General features: G+C 45.5%; 1 protein-coding gene across 4 annotated transcripts in view; it reads right to left on the minus strand.

The window, feature by feature from the left end:
* TTC6 (tetratricopeptide repeat domain 6) overlaps positions 1-19,890 on the minus strand; it is a 201,699-nt gene that overhangs the window by 108,756 nt on the left and 73,053 nt on the right. For all 4 annotated transcript variants that reach the window (XM_068254020.1, XM_068254019.1, XM_068254018.1 and 1 more), the window contains exons 10-14: positions 19,094-19,165; positions 17,957-18,348; positions 15,623-16,097; positions 2,669-2,798; positions 684-859 (exon numbers count right to left, since the gene is read on the minus strand). In XM_068254020.1, the coding sequence (XP_068110121.1) occupies positions 684-859; positions 2,669-2,798; positions 15,623-16,097; positions 17,957-18,348; positions 19,094-19,165 (1,245 nt within the window). The remainder of the gene's footprint in view (positions 1-683; positions 860-2,668; positions 2,799-15,622; positions 16,098-17,956; positions 18,349-19,093; positions 19,166-19,890) is intronic.

Consider the following 19,890-nt stretch of genomic DNA (forward strand, 5'->3'; position numbering starts at 1 on the left):
AACGTAAATTAATACAGTAGCGGCTGCGAGTGAAATATCTTAGTAGTAACGATAAACTTCACAGAAGCCGGGCCACCCGCAGTTAATGTTACACGCATTGCTTCGCGCATCGTTAAGGTAGCAATGTGCGTAACTAAGGAAGGCACACTCCTTACATGGCAGCGTGCACTGCTATGCAAGGTGTGCATAGGGCGCACTACAACTCATTAAAGAGAACCAGAGATGAAGCACCCTCATGTATTTTACCTTATAAATCAGTGGGAACATGACAGTAAACACCTAATCTGCTCTTTGTTTCATTGTTCTCTGTTTAATTTGCCTGTTATCACCTCTGATAAGAATCCCGACTGAGCAGTCGTTCTGGCTTTGCTACAGAATGATTATAGCTGAAACTGTGTTCTTTGGTGTCTTTTCAAGTCCAAGCCTGCCCCCTGCTGGCTCTGCTCAGGAATCATTATAGCTGAGTCATTATAGCAAAGCCAGACTCAATGCTCAGTCTGGGATTCTTATCAGACACTTTTAGCAGTGAGGATGAAACAGAGAGCAGGGTAAATGTTTTCTCTAATGTTCCCACTGATTTCTATGGAAAAATACATGAGGGTGCTTCGTCTCTGGTTCACTTTAAGCCGAGCTGCTTAATAAATCAAGCCCAAGATCTTCTAATGTCAGTTGCATTTAGGTACCTGAGCGTAATCATCCATGGCTATTATCAGTTCATCTTGTGCCTCGTACATCTGCCCCCGGCGGAAATATATGTCATCCTCTGTCGGTTTACACTTAAGAGCTTGTGTATAATTCACTATAGCCAAAGTGTAGTCCTTCTTCTGCTTGTATATCTCAGCCTTGGACATATAAGCATCTATATTGTAGGGAAGACATTAGATAGATTATATATTTAAAGTGTAATTCCACTGCAAATATTTTAACAAACTGTTGTTGCTATGGTCTGGATCTGGCCATTTAGTGCACAGGAATCATCACACAGGAAGTGAGGAGTGAGACTGATTAGGTACAGAAAAAAGGGCACCCTCAGAATCTCATCAATGTGTCCCCAGCAGAATGCACAGCAGAATGAGCCTTCACCTCTGTCCTGTCGGACCACAGCCAAGTGTCTGTAAAAGCTTAGTAATATCGTTGTTGTGTGAACGCAGTTGTATGCACACATTGTGAACTAGTTGCCATAGACTAATTAAAAACATCTTGCTGCGGGAGCATACAAAATAAATACTAAAGCGTGCTGTATACCGTTCAATTTTGGGGGGACAATATTGTTTAAAGAGAACCCGAGGTGGGAATCTTAGAGTTAAATCTATACACAGAGGCTGGGTCTGGCTATAGTGCCCAGCCTCTGTTGCTAGTTGAATATTCCCTAAATCCTCCCTGTGCTCTGCACGAGCCCATAAATTACAGCCGCGCTGTCTGGCTCTGTTTACTTTTCTAGTGTCACTCACGCTGCTCCCCCGCCTCCTGCAGAGCGCAGTTCCCTGCCCGAGTCCCTTCTCTCTAATCAGCGGCGAGGGAAGAGACGTGGGCGGGGATCGGCGCTCTGCAGGAGGCGGAGGAGTGGCATGAGTGGCACTAGAATGGTAAACAGAGCCTGCTGCGACACGCTCAGTGTCGCCAGCGCGGCTGTAATTTATGGGCTTGTGCAGAGAGCAGGGGGGATTTAGGGAATATTCAACTAGCAACAGAGGCTGGGCACTATAGCCAGACCCAGCCTCTGTGTATAGATTTAACTCTAAGATTGCCACCTCGGGTTCTCTTTAAGCTTAAATCATCTGTGGAGTATGCTAACCCTTGCTAACCCATACAACAACATCAACATCACATTTGTAAAGCGCTTTTTTTTGCATAGGACTCAAAGCACATAGACTTGTCTCAGATCAGTACATAGTTGCGTTTTGGAATGTATTATAGGAGAAAGTCATGTGATCATAAAGTGGCTTTTCAGTTTTGTTTTAAACGCCTCCAATCTTGATTGGGTGTGGCAAAGCATTCCAAAAGGTAGGGGCAGCATGACAGAAGGCTCTTATACTACAGCGGTATAGCCAAACCTGATCTGACTATAGTCCTTTCATGGACAAACAAATGTTAATTACTTCATATAACAATTCTCATGTATTCACCTCTATGGACCTCCAAAACTACAAAGGTCCGCAAAGGCTTGTTACACATGAGAAGATTTATAGCCAACCTTTCAGGTAATCCATCTTTCAGGTCAAATTGCCAATTGGTAAACAATCAGAAAGAGGCCAAGCCAACGCCCACCTGTACAGTGGCTGTGTCTTCTGATCTTTTGTGTGTCCAGTAAGTTCTGTCGGGTGTTTACCTATATTGATCGGTCGTTTACACAATCCAATGCTTTGTTATGTGCAGGACTGATATTCACTGCCACAATATCCGATCGTTTAAAGACCAAGAAACCATTCGGTTCTCAGTTGTTGGTTATTATCGGTACAAAAAACTGACTTAATGGTAATCATTGAATCGTATATCGTACAAACATATTAGGCAGCTGACGCATTTCAGACTCGCAGGTCCTTAGTTATGGAGCTATGACTAAGGACCTGGTGGTGTGCTGCGGGCTTCCTTGCTGAACTTTTGTGTCTTGCCCTGCGGAGGGTTCTTCTGGCACCACCGGGGTTCGTAGCGGTCAACTTTTGTTTACCTGCATGAGTTTTATTATATTTAATAATGAAATTCAGGTCATCCAGAGCCTCATCAGATTTTCCTTGCAGAAGGTAAATGAGATGTCTGTGCCAGTATGCATCCAAGAGCTGGGGTTCATGTTTTATAACCTGTGGAAAGGAGCATAGAAATTACAAAATAACAAATCCAAGCGTGACAAACCTTACTGGCCTTCCTTAAAGAGACACTGAAGCGGAAAAAAATTATGATATAATGAATTGGCTATGTAGTACGGTTAATTACTAGAACATTAGTAGCAAAGAAAATATTCTTATATTTTATTTTCAGTTATATAGTGTTTTTTATAACATTGCATTATTCTCTAATATTTGCAGTTTACACACTACTCAGCATTCTAAATTATTTTACAGAGCAAGCCAGTGAACTATTGAACCCTTCTGTGAAGAGAAAAAGAAGATACAATGACTGACAGTTGAGATAAAAAGCTTCTGAAGACAGAGCTCTCTGCGACTTTGAAAGTCGTGGAGCTCAATAGCTCTTTTTGCATATATAACAACTGGAGTTTCTTAACTCTTCCTATACTGGAAACAATATTAGACTTATGTCTCTTCTCCTAATGTTTTATTTCTTAGCTGTACTACACATACAAATCATTATATCATAATTGTTTCCGCTTCAGTGTCTCTTTAAGAAAAGGACCATGTGTGGAAGTCTAAATAATTGCAAGCACTTAAACTCTGGTGGACAGATTATCCTTTATTATTTACCGGTATATACAAGAGGTGTGACTCCAGCATCCCATGGCCTAGCACTGACCAAGCTTGAAAGGTGTGAAGCCCTACACCTATTGCTAAGAAACAGACACTCTTTCTACATTACCAGGCTTTGAGGATCACTAAAATCAAACTGTTTCAATCTCTACAAAAACAACAAGACTGGTAGAGCTGCAACACTAAAATATAGATAGAAAAAAAACAGTACCAAACCAATGAATGTGAAGTATAAATACGTATATAAACTAGATTTTCATCACCTGAGGCAATTTTTGTGATTGTTAGTGTTCATGCTCAAAGCGTGCATTAATCAATACAGACAGTAGTGGTGCTCAAATACCCCTTTTCAAAATTCGAGTTAGGTCGAATTCGAATAGTAAATTATTCGAGGTCAGTCGAATATTCGAGTCGAATAATTTTTACTATTCGATTCGACCTCGGAATTCGAGCTCACTATTCGAGTCGGTATTCGAGCTCATTATTCGAGCTGACTATTCGAAATGGCCTTAAATAGCTTCCAACACTTGTTTTGAGGGTGAATGATGCAAGAAACCTCTTTTTTTCCAAGTAACAACAGCAAGTGATTATGTGGGGATGTTCCTTTAAAAAAAAAAAGTTGAAAAGAGAAGTTGTGTCCAGAAATTTGTTCAGTACTGTATATACTTCTTCTTCTTCTTCTTTATCTTCTATATCTTCTTCTTCTTCTTCTTCTTCTATATCTTCTTCTTCTATATCTTCTTCTTCTATATCTTCTTCTATATCTTCTTCTTCTTTTATATTGTCTTCTTCTTCTTCTTCATCATCTTCTTCATCATCATCTTCTTCTTCTTCATCTTCTTTTTCTTCATCTTCTTCATCTTCTTCTTCATCTTCTTCATCTTCTTCATCTTCTTCATCTTCTTCTTCATCTTCTTCATCTTCTTCTTCATCTTCTTCTTCTTCATCTTCATCATCTTCTTCTTCATCTTCTTCTTCTTCATCTTCTTCATCTTCTTCATCTTCTTCATCTTCTTCATCTTCTTCATCTTCTTCATCTTCATCTTCTTCATCTTCTTCATCTTCATCTTCTTCATCTTCTTCTTCTTCATCTTCATCTTCTTCTCCTTCTTCTTCTTCTTCATCTTCTTCATCTTCTTCTATATCGTCTTCTTCTTCACTTATTTCTCTTTTCAAATTTTTTTTTTAAAGAAATGCAGCTATTTTTGAGCATAACAAATAGCTGGTGGCGCACGCATGTTGGAAGCGCCATTGTATGTGCTCCCTGGCAGTGGAAACACACAGACAGCAGGAGGTAAATTCAGCAGCAGGAGGAGGAGGATGAGTGTGTGGCAGCAGGCAGTCAATGAGGCAGGCAGCGTGACATAATAGCCCTGGTACCTAGCGGTGATACCAGGGCTGTAAATAAACACAGCAGGCAGGAGGTCCCAGACAGCGGTCGTGCAGCCCACATCGTGTCCAATACACAACTGGGACAACACAGTTTTCAACCCGGGCACCTCAGAAAAATTAAACCTTTTTTTTTGTAATGGTTTTGTAGTTTTGGTTTTACAACCAATTACACAGATATAGCTATTTTTTGACGTAATAGCTGGTGGCAGAGTGGCAGCAGAAGGTAAATCTGTGTACCCTGGCGTTGGGAAACACAGACAGACAGCAGCAGCAGCAGGAGGAATGGAGGAGTAATTATGTGTGCAGCTATTGTTTGACGTAATAGCTGGTGGCAGACTGGCAGCAGAAGGTAATTCTGTGTACCCTGACAGTGGGAAACACAGACAGACAGCAGCAGCAGGAGGAATGGAGGAGTAGTGTGAGTGTGGCAGCAGGCAGGCAGCGTGACATAATAGCCCTGGTACCTAGCGGTGATACCAGGCCGTAAATGAACACAACAGGAGGTCCCAGACAGCGGTCGTGCAGCCCACATCGTGTCCAATACACAACGGGGACAACACAGTTTTCAACCCGGGCACCTCAGAAAAATTAAACTTTTTTTTTTTTTTTAATGGTTTTTTGGTTTTGTTTGTAAAACAAATTACACAGATATATAGCTATTTTTTGACGTAATAGCTGGTGGCAGAGTGGCAGCAGAAGGTAAATCTGTGTACCCTGGCAGTGGGAAACACAGACAGACAGCAGAAGGGCAGTACACAGCAGCCCACTGTAGGTGTAAAATGTGTGGCTGCAGGCGACGTAATAGTCAAAGTGAACCAGGCTGGCTTAGTGAGCAGGAGCCAGGAGGTGGTAAAGGGTGGTAAGGCACATTAACGATGGTTCTTAGCCAGTTCATGTCCCCCTCTCGCCGACAACAGGGGCCAGGAACTCGCCTTCCACCCACGCCTGGTTCATCTTGAGAAACGTCAGTCTGTCCACAGACTTGTGAGACAGACGTGAGCGTTTCTCGGTGACCACACCACCAGCTGCACTGAAGCAGCGCTCGGACAGCACGCTGGAAGGGGGGCAGGACAGCACTTCCAGGGCGTACTGCGCCAGCTCGCTCCAGATCTCCAGGCGCTTGACCCAATACTCCATGGGATCAACAGGGGCATCGCTGTCAAGCCCGCTGTAGGACCCCATGTAGTCAGCCACCATGCGGGTCAGGCGCTGGCTGTGACCGGTGGAGGATGCTGCTGCATGCACCTCCTCTCTAGTCACTGCTGCCGGAGCCTCTACAGTCCTGTAGAGCTCGTGGCTGAGAGACAGCAGGTCTGTGGGGCGCTTGCTGCTGGATGCAGGCACCTGCTGCTGCCTCTGTGCTGGCTGCTGGACAGTGGGGGTGGAAGGCTGGGGGAAGGCTTCCTCCAAGCGCTCAACAAGGGCCTGCTGCAAGCTCCTTATTTGTTGCGCTGGGTCTCCTCCTGCAGGCGGCAGGAACTGGCTCAACTTCCCCTTGAGGCGTGGGTCCAACATCATGCTGATCCAGATGTCCTCCCTCTGCTTCATCTGGATCACCCTGGGGTCTCTGCGCAGGCACGTCAGCATGTGCGCTGCCATTGGAAAGAGGCGGGCCACGTCTGTTGGCACATCGACGGCAGTGCTGCTGTCCTCATCCTCCTCCTCTGCCTCGTCAGCCTCATCCTCTCTCCACCCCCGCACCAACTCAGCTGCACTGTGCTGCTCCCCCTCATCAGCAGCAAGGTCAGGGACCTCCACCAAGTCCTCCTCCTCCTCCCCCTCAGAGGTGGACTGTGCAGCTGCTTGCCGCTCCTGCTGGTCCAAGGCTGCCGCTCCCTGTTCCAGCAAAGCATCGAGGGCCCTGTTCAGCAGACAAACCAGGGGCACCCACTCGCAGACCATAGCATGGTCCCTGCTCACCATGTTAGTGGCCTGCAGAAAGGGAGCCAGCACTAAGCACACCTGCTGCATGTGCCTCCAGTCATCATCGGGGACGATGGACGGGATGTTGCTGGTCTTGTCCCTTCTCTGAGCGGCGGAAACAGTGGCCAGGGCAAGGTACTGTATGACAGCGCGCTTCTGTTCAACCAGACGCTCCAACATCGCCAGGGTGGAGTTCCAGCGAGTCGGAACGTCAAGGATCAGCCGATGGCATGGCAGATCCAGCTCCTTTTGCACGTCTTCCAGGCTCGCACAGGCTGCAGCCGAGCGCCGGAAGTGACGCACAACATTCCTTGCCGTTTCCAGCAGTTCGCCCATCCCCTGGTAGGTGCGCAAGAACTTCTGCACCACCAGGTTCAGCACGTGGGCAAGACAGGGGATGTGGGTCAGGTTTCCCCTGTCTATTGCGGCAACCAGATTGGCCCCATTGTCGGCCACCACCTCTCCGACTCTGAGGCCTCTGGGGGTCAGCCAAATCCTCTCCTGCTCCTGGAGTTTGGCCAACACATGGGTTGCCGTCAGCTTGGTCTTCCCAAGGCTGACCAAGTGCAGCAGCGCTTGGCAGTGGCGGGCCTTCACGCTGCTGCTGAGGCGGGGGGTTTGGCCAGGTGTGCCGGAGGATGGCAGAGGATCGGAGGAACCTGCTGCAGTTCCCCTGACCCTGCGGGGTGGCACCACCCACTGTGTTGCTGCTGCTGCTGCTGTGTCCGCTGCTGCTCTCCCATCCTCACCCCCTTCCACCAAGCTGACCCAGTGGACAGTGAAGGACAGGTAGCGGCCTGTCCCGAAGCGGCTGCTCCAGGAGTCCATGGTGACGTGGACCCTTTCACCAACCGCGTGCTCCAGCCCTCGCTCCACATTGGCCATCACAAAGCGGTGCAGTGCAGGAATGGCCTTGCGGGAGAAAAAGTGTCTGCTGGGGAGCTGCCAGTCTGGGGCTGCGCAAGCAAGCAGCGCACGAATGTCGCTCCCCTCCTGCACGAGCGTGTACGGCAGGAGTTGGGAGCACATGGCCCGTGCCAGCAAGCCGTTCAGCTGCCGCACGCGACGGCTGCTGGAAGGCAGAGCCCTAACCACCCCCTGGAAGGACTCGCTCAAAAGGCTCTGGCGTGGCCTTTTGCTGGCACGGGAATCAGCAGACACAGCGGAGGAGGCCACTGAGGACTGGCTGCCAGAACAGGCCTCAGTGTCGGCGGCAGGAGTTGCAGAGGGGGGAGGAGCAGTGCGTTTCCGCACTCCTGCTGGTGCTGCTGGAGGAGCAGGAGGGCGGGTGGCTGCTGTTGCTGCTGCTGCTGAAGGCTGTGCAGTGATGGGTGTGGTGCCACTGCCAGCACCAGATGCCTTCAGCCTCTGGAACTCCTCATGCTGGTGGAAATGTTTCGCAGCAAGGTGGTTGATGAGCGAGCTGGTGCTGAACTTTAAGGGGTCTGCACCTCTGCTCAACTTCCGCTGACAGTGGTTGCAAGTGGCGTACTTGCTGTACACAGTGGGCATGGTGAAATATCGCCAGATTGGTGACAGAAACATCCCCCTACACATGGAAGCGCTGCTGCCTGTCTCCCTGTGGTGGTTGGGGGGGGGGCTTGGGTGCGGCTGGTGGTGGTACTGGCAGATGCTGCTGCTGCTGCTGCTGAGCCTGAGACACCAGCAGGCTGTGGGACCTGCCTACTGCTGCCAATGCTTGCAATGATGCGCCTCCTTGCAAGGCCCACAAGCGCATCCTCCTCCTCCTCCTCAGAGCTGCTGAGGACGACATCCCCTGGAGGTGGTGGCACCCAGTCTCTGTCTGTCACCGGGTCATCATCATCCTCCCCCTCCTGAAACATGTCCTGCTGGGATGATGACCCCCCAAACTCCTCTCCTGATGCATGGATGGGCTGCTTGACTGTCGCCACAGTCTTGCTGTCCAATCCCTCATCCCCCAAAGTGCCCATCAGCATCTCCTCCTCAAGATCGCCAACAACAGCAGACAATTTACTCATGATGCCTGGGGTCAAAAGACTGCTGAATGACAGGTCGGCGAGTGACGGTGAACTGGCCTCCTCCCCAGACCCTGCTGGGCGGCTGCTGCGAACAGGGGTGGTGGTGGTGGTGGTGAGGGTGGAGGCCTCGGATGCAGAGCTGATGGCGGGCTGCTCATCCTCCGTCATGAGTTGCACCACAGTGTCTGCATGCTTTTCCTCAATGGGACGTTTCCGACCCAGCTGGAGGAAAATCGGAGCAGGTGCTACACGCTGCTGCTGCTGTGTCTCTGCAGCGTGAGTTGCAGATGCTCCTGCTGGGCGGCGCCCAAGGCGTCCACGGCCAGTGGCTATGGGAGGAATGTTAGCCACTGACGCTGCTGCTGCGGAACTGTGCATGGTGGCGCGGCCGCGGCCTGCCACAATGCTGCTCCCTCTCCTCCTGATTCCCTTGCTGCCCTTCCCCTTGCCCAAACCGTGCTGGCTGCCACTTCCAGACATCTTCGATGTTTTGGGCGTATAGACAAAAGTTTTTTAAAAGGGCGGGTGAAAAGTGGGGTACTTTAATGGAGTGGGTTGGTGGGTGAGGTGACTGAGTGAGTGTCCCTAGTACAGTAAGTAAGTAGTAACAGTCAGGAAGTACAACTAGCAGTTACAATAATCAGTAGTAATCACAAGTAAATTTAGTGTGTGTACACTACAGACAGTGAGTGCACGCACGTGCAAACACGCGCAGGAGCTAGCCTATGAACAGTGACTGAGTGAGTGTCCCTAGTACAGTAAGTAAGTAAGTAGTAACAGTCAGTAAGTACAACTAACTAATTACAATAATCAATCAGTAATCAGAAGGAAATAGAGTGTGTGTAGTGTGTGTACACAGACAGTGAGTGCACACACGCAGGAGCTAGTAGCCTATGAACAGTGAATGAGTGTCCTAGACTCCTAGTACAGTAAGAGTAAGTAGTAACAGTAAGTACAACTAACTAATTACAATAATCAATCAGTTATCAGAAGGAAATAGAGTGTGTGTAGTGTGTGTACACAGACAGTGAGTGCACACACGCAGGAGCTAGTAGCCTATGAACAGTGACTGAGTGTCCTAGACTCCTAGTACAGTAAGAGTAAGTAGTAACAGTAAGTACAACTAACTAATTACAATAAGCAATCAGTTATCAGAAGGAAATAGTGTGTGTAGTGTGTGTACACAGACAGTGAGTGCACACACGCAGGAGCTAGTAGCCTATGAACAGTGAATGAGTGTCCTAGACTCCTAGTACAGTAAGAGTAAGTAGTAACAGTAAGTACAACTAACTAATTACAATAAGCAATCAGTTATCAGAAGGAAATAGAGTGTGTGTAGTGTGTGTACACAGACAGTGAGTGCACACACGCAGGAGCTAGTAGCCTATGAACAGTGACTGAGTGTCCTAGACTCCTAGTACAGTAAGAGTAAGTAGTAACAGTAAGTACAACTAACTAATTACAATAAGCAATCAGTTATCAGAAGGAAATAGAGTGTGTGTAGTGTGTGTACACAGACAGTGAGTGCACACACGCCGGAGCTAGTAGCCTATGAACAGTGACTGAGTGTCCTAGACTCCTAGTACAGTAAGAGTAAGTAGTAACAGTAAGTACAACTAACTAATTACAATAATCAATCAGTTATCAGAAGGAAATAGAGTGTGTGTAGTGTGTGTACACAGACAGTGAGTGCACACACGCAGGAGCTAGTAGCCTATGAACAGTGACTGAGTGTCCTAGACTCCTAGTACAGTAAGAGTAAGTAGTAACAGTAAGTACAACTAACTAATTACAATAAGCAATCAGTTATCAGAAGGAAATAGAGTGTGTGTAGTGTGTGTACACAGACAGTGAGTGCACACACGCAGGAGCTAGTAGCCTATGAACAGTGACTGAGTGTCCTAGACTCCTAGTACAGTAAGAGTAAGTAGTAACAGTAAGTACAACTAACTAATTACAATAAGCAATCAGTTATCAGAAGGAAATAGAGTGTGTGTAGTGTGTGTACACAGACAGTGAGTGCACACACGCAGGAGCTAGTAGCCTATGAACAGTGACTGAGTGTCCTAGACTCCTAGTACAGTAAGAGTAAGTAGTAACAGTAAGTACAACTAACTAATTACAATAAGCAATCAGTTATCAGAAGGAAATAGAGTGTGTGTAGTGTGTGTACACAGACAGTGAGTGCACACACGCAGGAGCTAGTAGCCTATGAACAGTGACTGAGTGTCCTAGACTCCTAGTACAGTAAGAGTAAGTAGTAACAGTAAGTACAACTAACTAATTACAATAAGCAATCAGTTTTTAGAAGGAAATAGAGTGTGTGTAGTGTGTGTACACAGACAGTGAGTGCACACACGCAGGAGCTAGTAGCCTATGAACAGTGACTGAGTGTCCTAGACTCCTAGTACAGTAAGAGTAAGTAGTAACAGTAAGTACAACTAACTAATTACAATAAGCAATCAGTTATCAGAAGGAAATAGAGTGTGTGTAGTGTGTGTACACAGACAGTGAGTGCACACACGCAGGAGCTAGTAGCCTATGAACAGTGACTGAGTGTCCTAGACTCCTAGTACAGTAAGAGTAAGTAGTAACAGTAAGTACAACTAACTAATTACAATAATCAATCAGTTATCAGAAGGAAATAGAGTGTGTGACTGTGTGTAGTGTGTGTACACAGACAGTGAGTGCACACACGCAGGAGCTAGTAGCCTATGAACAGTGACTGAGTGTCCTAGACTCCTAGTACAGTAAGAGTAAGTAGTAACAGTAAGTACAACTAACTAATTACAATAAGCAATCAGTTATCAGAAGGAAATAGAGTGTGTGTAGTGTGTGTACACAGACAGTGAGTGCACACACGCAGGAGCTAGTAGCCTATGAACAGTGACTGAGTGTCCTAGACTCCTAGTACAGTAAGAGTAAGTAGTAACAGTAAGTACAACTAACTAATTACAATAAGCAATCAGTTATCAGAAGGAAATAGAGTGTGTGTAGTGTGTGTACACAGACAGTGAGTGCACACACGCAGGAGCTAGTAGCCTATGAACAGTGACTGAGTGTCCTAGACTCCTAGTACAGTAAGAGTAAGTAGTAACAGTAAGTACAACTAACTAATTACAATAAGCAATCAATTATCAGAAGGAAATAGAGTGTGTGTAGTGTGTGTACACAGACAGTGAGTGCACACACGCAGGAGCTAGTAGCCTATGAACAGTGACTGAGTGTCCTAGACTCCTAGTACAGTAAGAGTAAGTAGTAACAGTAAGTACAAACAACTAACTAATTACAATAATCAATCAGTTATCAGAAGGAAATAGAGTGTGTGTAGTGTGTGTACACAGACAGTGAGTGCACACACGCAGGAGCTAGTAGCCTATAACCAGTGACTGAGTGTCCTAGACTCCTAGTACAGTAAGAGTAAGTAGTAACAGTAAGTACAACTAACTAATTACAATAAGCAATCAGTTATCAGAAGGAAATAGAGTGTGTGTAGTGTGTGTACACAGACAGTGAGTGCACACACGCAGGAGCTAGTAGCCTATGAACAGTGACTGAGTGTCCTAGACTCCTAGTACAGTAAGAGTAAGTAGTAACAGTAAGTACAACTAACTAATTACAATAAGCAATCAGTTATCAGAAGGAAATAGAGTGTGTGTAGTGTGTGTACACAGACAGTGAGTGCACACACGCAGGAGCTAGTAGCCTATGAACAGTGAATGAGTGTCCTAGACTCCTAGTACAGTAAGAGTAAGTAGTAACAGTAAGTACAACTAACTAATTACAATAAGCAATCAGTTATCAGAAGGAAATAGAGTGTGTGTAGTGTGTGTACACAGACAGTGAGTGCACACACGCAGGAGCTAGTAGCCTATGAACAGTGACTGAGTGTCCTAGACTCCTAGTACAGTAAGAGTAAGTAGTAACAGTAAGTACAACTAACTAATTACAATAAGCAATCAGTTATCAGAAGGAAATAGAGTGTGTGTAGTGTGTGTACACAGACAGTGAGTGCACACACGCCGGAGCTAGTAGCCTATGAACAGTGACTGAGTGTCCTAGACTCCTAGTACAGTAAGAGTAAGTAGTAACAGTAAGTACAACTAACTAATTACAATAATCAATCAGTTATCAGAAGGAAATAGAGTGTGTGTAGTGTGTGTACACAGACAGTGAGTGCACACACGCAGGAGCTAGTAGCCTATGAACAGTGACTGAGTGTCCTAGACTCCTAGTACAGTAAGAGTAAGTAGTAACAGTAAGTACAACTAACTAATTACAATAAGCAATCAGTTATCAGAAGGAAATAGAGTGTGTGTAGTGTGTGTACACAGACAGTGAGTGCACACACGCAGGAGCTAGTAGCCTATGAACAGTGACTGAGTGTCCTAGACTCCTAGTACAGTAAGAGTAAGTAGTAACAGTAAGTACAACTAACTAATTACAATAAGCAATCAGTTATCAGAAGGAAATAGAGTGTGTGTAGTGTGTGTACACAGACAGTGAGTGCACACACGCAGGAGCTAGTAGCCTATGAACAGTGACTGAGTGTCCTAGACTCCTAGTACAGTAAGAGTAAGTAGTAACAGTAAGTACAACTAACTAATTACAATAATCAATCAGTTATCAGAAGGAAATAGAGTGTGTGACTGTGTGTAGTGTGTGTACACAGACAGTGAGTGCACACACGCAGGAGCTAGTAGCCTATGAACAGTGACTGAGTGTCCTAGACTCCTAGTACAGTAAGAGTAAGTAGTAACAGTAAGTACAACTAACTAATTACAATAAGCAATCAGTTATCAGAAGGAAATAGAGTGTGTGTAGTGTGTGTACACAGACAGTGAGTGCACACACGCAGGAGCTAGTAGCCTATGAACAGTGACTGAGTGTCCTAGACTCCTAGTACAGTAAGAGTAAGTAGTAACAGTAAGTACAAACAACTAACTAATTACAATAATCAATCAGTTATCAGAAGGAAATAGAGTGTGTGTAGTGTGTGTACACAGACAGTGAGTGCACACACGCAGGAGCTAGTAGCCTATGAACAGTGACTGAGTGTCCTAGACTCCTAGTACAGTAAGAGTAAGTAGTAACAGTAAGTACAACTAACTAATTACAATAAGCAATCAGTTATCAGAAGGAAATAGAGTGTGTGTAGTGTGTGTACACAGACAGTGAGTGCACACACGCAGGAGCTAGTAGCCTATGAACAGTGACTGAGTGTCCTAGACTCCTAGTACAGTAAGAGTAAGTAGTAACAGTAAGTACAACTAACTAATTACAATAAGCAATCAATTATCAGAAGGAAATAGAGTGTGTGTAGTGTGTGTACACAGACAGTGAGTGCACACACGCAGGAGCTAGTAGCCTATGAACAGTGACTGAGTGTCCTAGACTCCTAGTACAGTAAGAGTAAGTAGTAACAGTAAGTACAAACAACTAACTAATTACAATAATCAATCAGTTATCAGAAGGAAATAGAGTGTGTGTAGTGTGTGTACACAGACAGTGAGTGCACACACGCAGGAGCTAGTAGCCTATAACCAGTGACTGAGTGTCCTAGACTCCTAGTACAGTAAGTAGTAACAGTAAGTACAACTAATTAATTACAATAATCAATCAGTTATCAGAAGGAAATAGAGTGTGTGTAGTGTGTACACAGACAGTGAGTGCACACACGCAGGAGCTAGTAGCCTATGAACAGTGACTGAGTGTCCTAGACTCCTAGTACAGTAAGTAGTAACAGTAAGTACAACTAACTAATTACAATAATCAATTACAATAATCAATCAGTTATCAGAAGGAAATAGAGTGTGTGTAGTGTGTACACAGAAAGTGAGTGCACACACGCAGGAGCAGCTAGTAGCCTATGAACAGTGACAGTGAGTGTCCTAGTACAGTTACAGTATATAACTACAATACAAATACAATCAGTAGTAAAGGACAGCAGAAATACTGGTATAGAATAGAGAGAAATAAACAGAGGACAGGAGGACAGCTGCCCACACAGGCAGGCCCTGAGGCCTAAAGCTGTAAGCCTGCAGCAGCTGGCCTGTCTCTATGTAACACAAAAGCTACTAACTAAAATACAATGTCTAACTAACTAACAACAATATAGGTGTGTATAGGAGGTGTATGTGAGCAAAAACGCTAGGTAAATGACCACAATAGAGCTCTTGCTAAGCCAAAGCACAAAGGAGCAACTCTCTCTCTGTACAAGTCTCAGGCAAGCACGGAGAAACCTAACATGGCGGCCGCTATTTATAGGGTAGGGGCTGGCCAGGGTCCCCCTCTGTGATTGGCTGCCGTCAGAGGGCCTGGGAGCCCTCTGATTGGCTCTAAGGACATCAATCTGGGCTATGACGCTATTCGAGCTCGGTACCGAGCTCGAATAGCGCCGTTTTGCTCGAATAGCTCGAATAGTGAATGGGCTATTCGAGTGTACTCGAATAGCCCATTCGAATAGCTACAGCTATTCGGAGCTCGAATACCGAGCTCGAATAGCTGGAAAAGAGCTCGAATATTCGAGCTCTGCTGAGCACCACTGACAGACAGGTTAATCACAAGAAGGAAGAACGGTGTGTCCACTGTCCAGCACTGCAGTATACTTGCTCTTATTGTGAATAGCAAAAACAACCCAGGCAGGAATATAACAGTCAGACCTCCGTCCTACGGTAGTGTACAGTGAGGGATGGTTGCATTGGTTGCTGAACAGGAGCCTGATGACCATTTCACGCACTGATGCATCTTCCGAGTCAGCGTTGGAAGAAGCACCATTGTATGAAATGGATGTCAGGCTTCTGCATCTGTACAATATGATAGGACAGACTTTTGACTGTCATAGTCCTGTCTGTATTGTAAATTATGCATGATTTTTTTTCTACATACCATATCTAAATCTTGTAGTGCAAGATGCAGATTGCCCAGTTTCCGGTGGAGAGCTCCTCTTCTGCAGTAGTGGAATGTAGATGGTCTCTCCTGTTTCTCTATCAGACTAGTGAGATATGATACCTCTCTCTCTACATCCTGAACATTGGCTGATGGATCTTCTACCAGAATGGGGGGTATTGAATCCAGACCTGCTACCCATGATACCTCCTCCTTCTTTACACAATCCTCCTGAATGGTACCATGAATATCCAGGTACTGCTCTTCATCTTCTGTAGATGCCCTACTTGGTGGAAAGACTTCATCAAACCAGTTATTCCAGATGTCTCTCACCCACTCACGGAAAGTCTGACCAGCTAGGACATTGCCATATGTGTTTTGGAGTAATGAAACATCTAACAGGCATGGGAGGCTGGAGCTCCTTGGGCGCCGAGCAGAGCTTAAAGCATCGGACATGCTCTCAAGTGACACAGATCTGTGCATAAGAGAGAGAAATCTCATCAATGTAAGTGCAACTGCAGAGGCACAGATATATTTTAGCAAATACAATGCACAGAATGTGCTTAGTAGGACATGGAAGTCCAATGTGTTTTTTTGACAGTTTTGCACAGAGTAGGGGAGGGTTAGCATACCTTTGACTGGATTTTACTTCAACCACTTTCTGGCTTGGGAAAAGTGACTTTGTGAGTGCCATAGCTCCAACAGAGGCCCATGGCTTAACACTGTGCTTTTGTCTTTGATAAAGGGATTTTGAATGCCCCTTAAACATTGGAATCACATTTTCAGTCTTGATTTGAAAAGGAGTGCAGGCTACTTGTTTTGCCATATGATTGAAATGGTGACACCATTCACCATGTAGCCATTGTACACCCATGATCTATTGACCAAGACTGGCTCAGAGTACTGTATCTAACCCCTTGTAATTGGATAGTCCTCGTATGTCTGTAAGAAGCTTAAAGTGTGCCTGAGACCAATTAACTAAAAATACTTAAGTTTACTTGGGGCTCCCTCCCACTCCCTTCAGGCAGTGGGCTCCATTGCCATCTCTCCAGACCGCTCTGATCATCATCTGGCCATCCCAGAACAACTGTTCAGTCATGCTCAGCCCGGTCAAGTGCCCCCATCAAGTTACCGTGGCTGGGAGCATTCTGCGGTGCTCCCGGCTGCGGAAGCGCAACAGTGGTGCGGCCTGGTTGCGCATGAGTGACAGCGCACGACTGAACAGATATACCAGGATGGCCAACGGATGATCGGAGCAGCCCAGAGAGATGGCCTGATGGGGTCTGGAGGAAGCCCCAAGAAAGTATAAATACTCTCAATACATTTTCAGGTTTCCTTTGAAGAGAACCGGAGGCGGTTCCATTGGGGGCAGATGGGACACAGAGGCATGTTCTCTGCCTCATGACATGCCTCTGTATCCCCACACCGCCTCTCTCAGCCCCCCACCGCCGCGCTATGGCCCCCCGAGATTAGTGACAATATTTGTCGATGGCTCGGAGGTAAACATAGAGGAGAGAGATTCCCTGCCATTGGGCAGCTCTCTCTCTCTGGCCGCGCCCCCTGCTGCTTCCCCGCCTCTCTGCACGCTGCGAATGAGAGACAGTCCCTCATTCCAGCGTCATGTCCCAGAGGTAACCCCGATCAGGTAGCCTATGTTTTTTTTTAATTTTATGAGCCCACCTCGGGCTCTCTTTAAGGAGTTGCTAAGGTCACCTTCCTTGTTTCTATTATTTTAGATTTCCTTACAGTGTCCACTGCCCACATGTGTACATGAAATGACAGTGGCCTAGGCTGAAGATGAATATGTGAATGGACAAAAAGACAGCCACAAAATAACCACATTTTGAAGAATCATTCACTACATGCTAGGGAGTATGCCCTATCGTTCTCGCCATAGAATGTGTTTGCTACACCTTCACTGTCCCTATTTCCTTCCCCTCTACAGTCAAACATTTGTGCTTGGCTAAGCCAAGCATTCGTGTTTATGTGTCAGTCTGCCAACAGAAAGCACTGACAATCAAGTCTGCACATCCATCTGTCAACTCAAGTCTATGAGCCACTTCACTGAAAAGCAATTTATTGTTTATAAAGAATTAATATGGTCTATTGATAGCTTTTCAGAATAGGGAGGCTTTCATCCCAGCTAGACTTATTATTTTTACTTATGTAGAAGTTACATATCAGCAACAAACTGCACATAGGCCTCAGGTAACCTCACAACAGGAGGCCTTATAAATAAAATGACTGAACAGAAAGCTGTAGAACACAGCAGGATATGTTCATTACCGATGTACATCTGCACTGCTGCATGTCCTCAGAGCTGTTATATGTTACCTTGTTATGGGCCGGGGTGCTTGGTTCAGCTCTTGCAATATCATTTTTAGCTTCTTTGGATCCAACTGTCCTTTTCTCTTCTTTGTTTTTTTCTTCTTCTTCGCATGTTTTAAGGTAGGCTTTAGGACAGCTCTGATCTCTGCATTAGTCATCTCACCGAGGTTTCCTGCAAGTAATGGGATCTCTGAGGAGTCATCTGGCAGCAGATCCACGTCAGACGCCCCTGGTTCCTCGTCTGTGGTCACAGGATGGACTGTCGCTGGTTGTAATGATTTGTAGTGTTGCTGTCTCCACATTACAAGCTCTTTCATACTTGTTTGGAAATCAGATGAAAGATGGAATTTACTTTCCTCACAGACTGATATATCTGGAGCCGATGCAGAGAATGCTTTCTGGAAAGTATACAGAGAAACACTTTGGCAATCAGCAGCAGATAAACCTGAATAATCTACTTTGATAAATGATCTGTAAAGCACTGCAGAACATGTTAGCGCTATATAAAATACAGAATAAACAAATAAACGTGTATAGGCACAACTGCATTGGCTCAAATGAAATATTGCAAGATGGGAGGAGGCACCCCTGTTGTGATACAATATGTAGTGAGTGGAGGTAAGAAATAGGTCTTACCCTGTGATAAGAGGTTAAGATTTTTATTGTTAGACACCAATAAAAAAGACAATGCGTTTCACGGGACTGGTCCGCTTCCTCAGGTCAATACGAGACAGCGTCTGAGCTATGTATCTCCATTTCAGAGATTTCTATCAGAATTGGGGCGCCTCCTCCCATCTTGCATTGTCTCCTTCCCTGTCCCAGGGGTTACTTCTGTGACTGCATCAAGTGGTCCTTTGTTTTTTTCTGGAGCACGACATACATTGACCCAACCGAGTCATTATAACCCAGTGGAGACAGTTCTTCTCCACGTGTCGAAAATTGTGATTGCCTATAAGCAACCCTTGTTTGTGAGTAGTTGTTATTTATTTACATTTCCCAGAAATACTATTGGCACTCCTGGTGCTCTTTTTGTCTCCTTTTCTTACCAGTACCTGTGTTTCAAAACCTGAAAACCTGAAATTCAGCCACCGGACCTCCTAGAATAAAATGAAATATGGCATTGTACATCCTGATTCCACTAACCTTTAGTGTGACAGATGAAAATGGAACACTGATGTCTGGCAAAGAATGATGTCTTCGGGATAAAACTCGATCCTGTTATGCAAGAGAGAAAATCATAATGGTGTAATGATGACAAGAACGTTATTTTAATATAGTGATATCAAATAAGCTTACAAACGATTTTTTTTTGCATCAGTTCCTAGTGCTACACCTTTTTTCACTGGTGCGCTCTATGAAAATTATTTACATGCAACAGTAATACCTTTTTGTTTGGGGATGTTGCCAAGTTACAGATTTAATCATGGACTTGTTATCAAGCTGCTCTTGGTCTCTGATTGGCCGACCGCTCATGGAATTTGTATGATTAATCCTTGTGTGATTTATGTATGAGTGTGTGAGAGTGAGTGTTAGCCAAGCCCACTCAGGAAGCTGGAAGTTGGCGAAACATGTTGGAATCCTTTTCCTAATGCATGGGACGCCACACCACAACCAAGCTTTAAGCCTTACCCATTCATCCAACTGCGTTCCAGTCTGTAAGTGTATGTTGCCTTTGAGTCGCCACTGCCAGGAGCTCTGGCTGGGCCTAGACTGGGCACTTGATAGGTGAGATAACTGTTTGTCAGTAGTGATGGTAATGTCTAGGAGAACTCATGAAGCAGCATGTGATCAGTTTGAGCAGGAGATAGATCTTGTTACTAGTGTTATTTATTTAGGGCATTTCTAAAACTTTAAACAACGTTAACAACAAGATGTCATTACTGGCATCTAGCATTATTATACAGCCAGCCAATCACCGTGAGGGGACTGAGACCACATTG

Source organism: Hyperolius riggenbachi, chromosome 9, assembly GCF_040937935.1.
Source record: "Hyperolius riggenbachi isolate aHypRig1 chromosome 9, aHypRig1.pri, whole genome shotgun sequence".
NCBI classification, from domain to species: Eukaryota; Metazoa; Chordata; class Amphibia; order Anura; family Hyperoliidae; genus Hyperolius; species Hyperolius riggenbachi.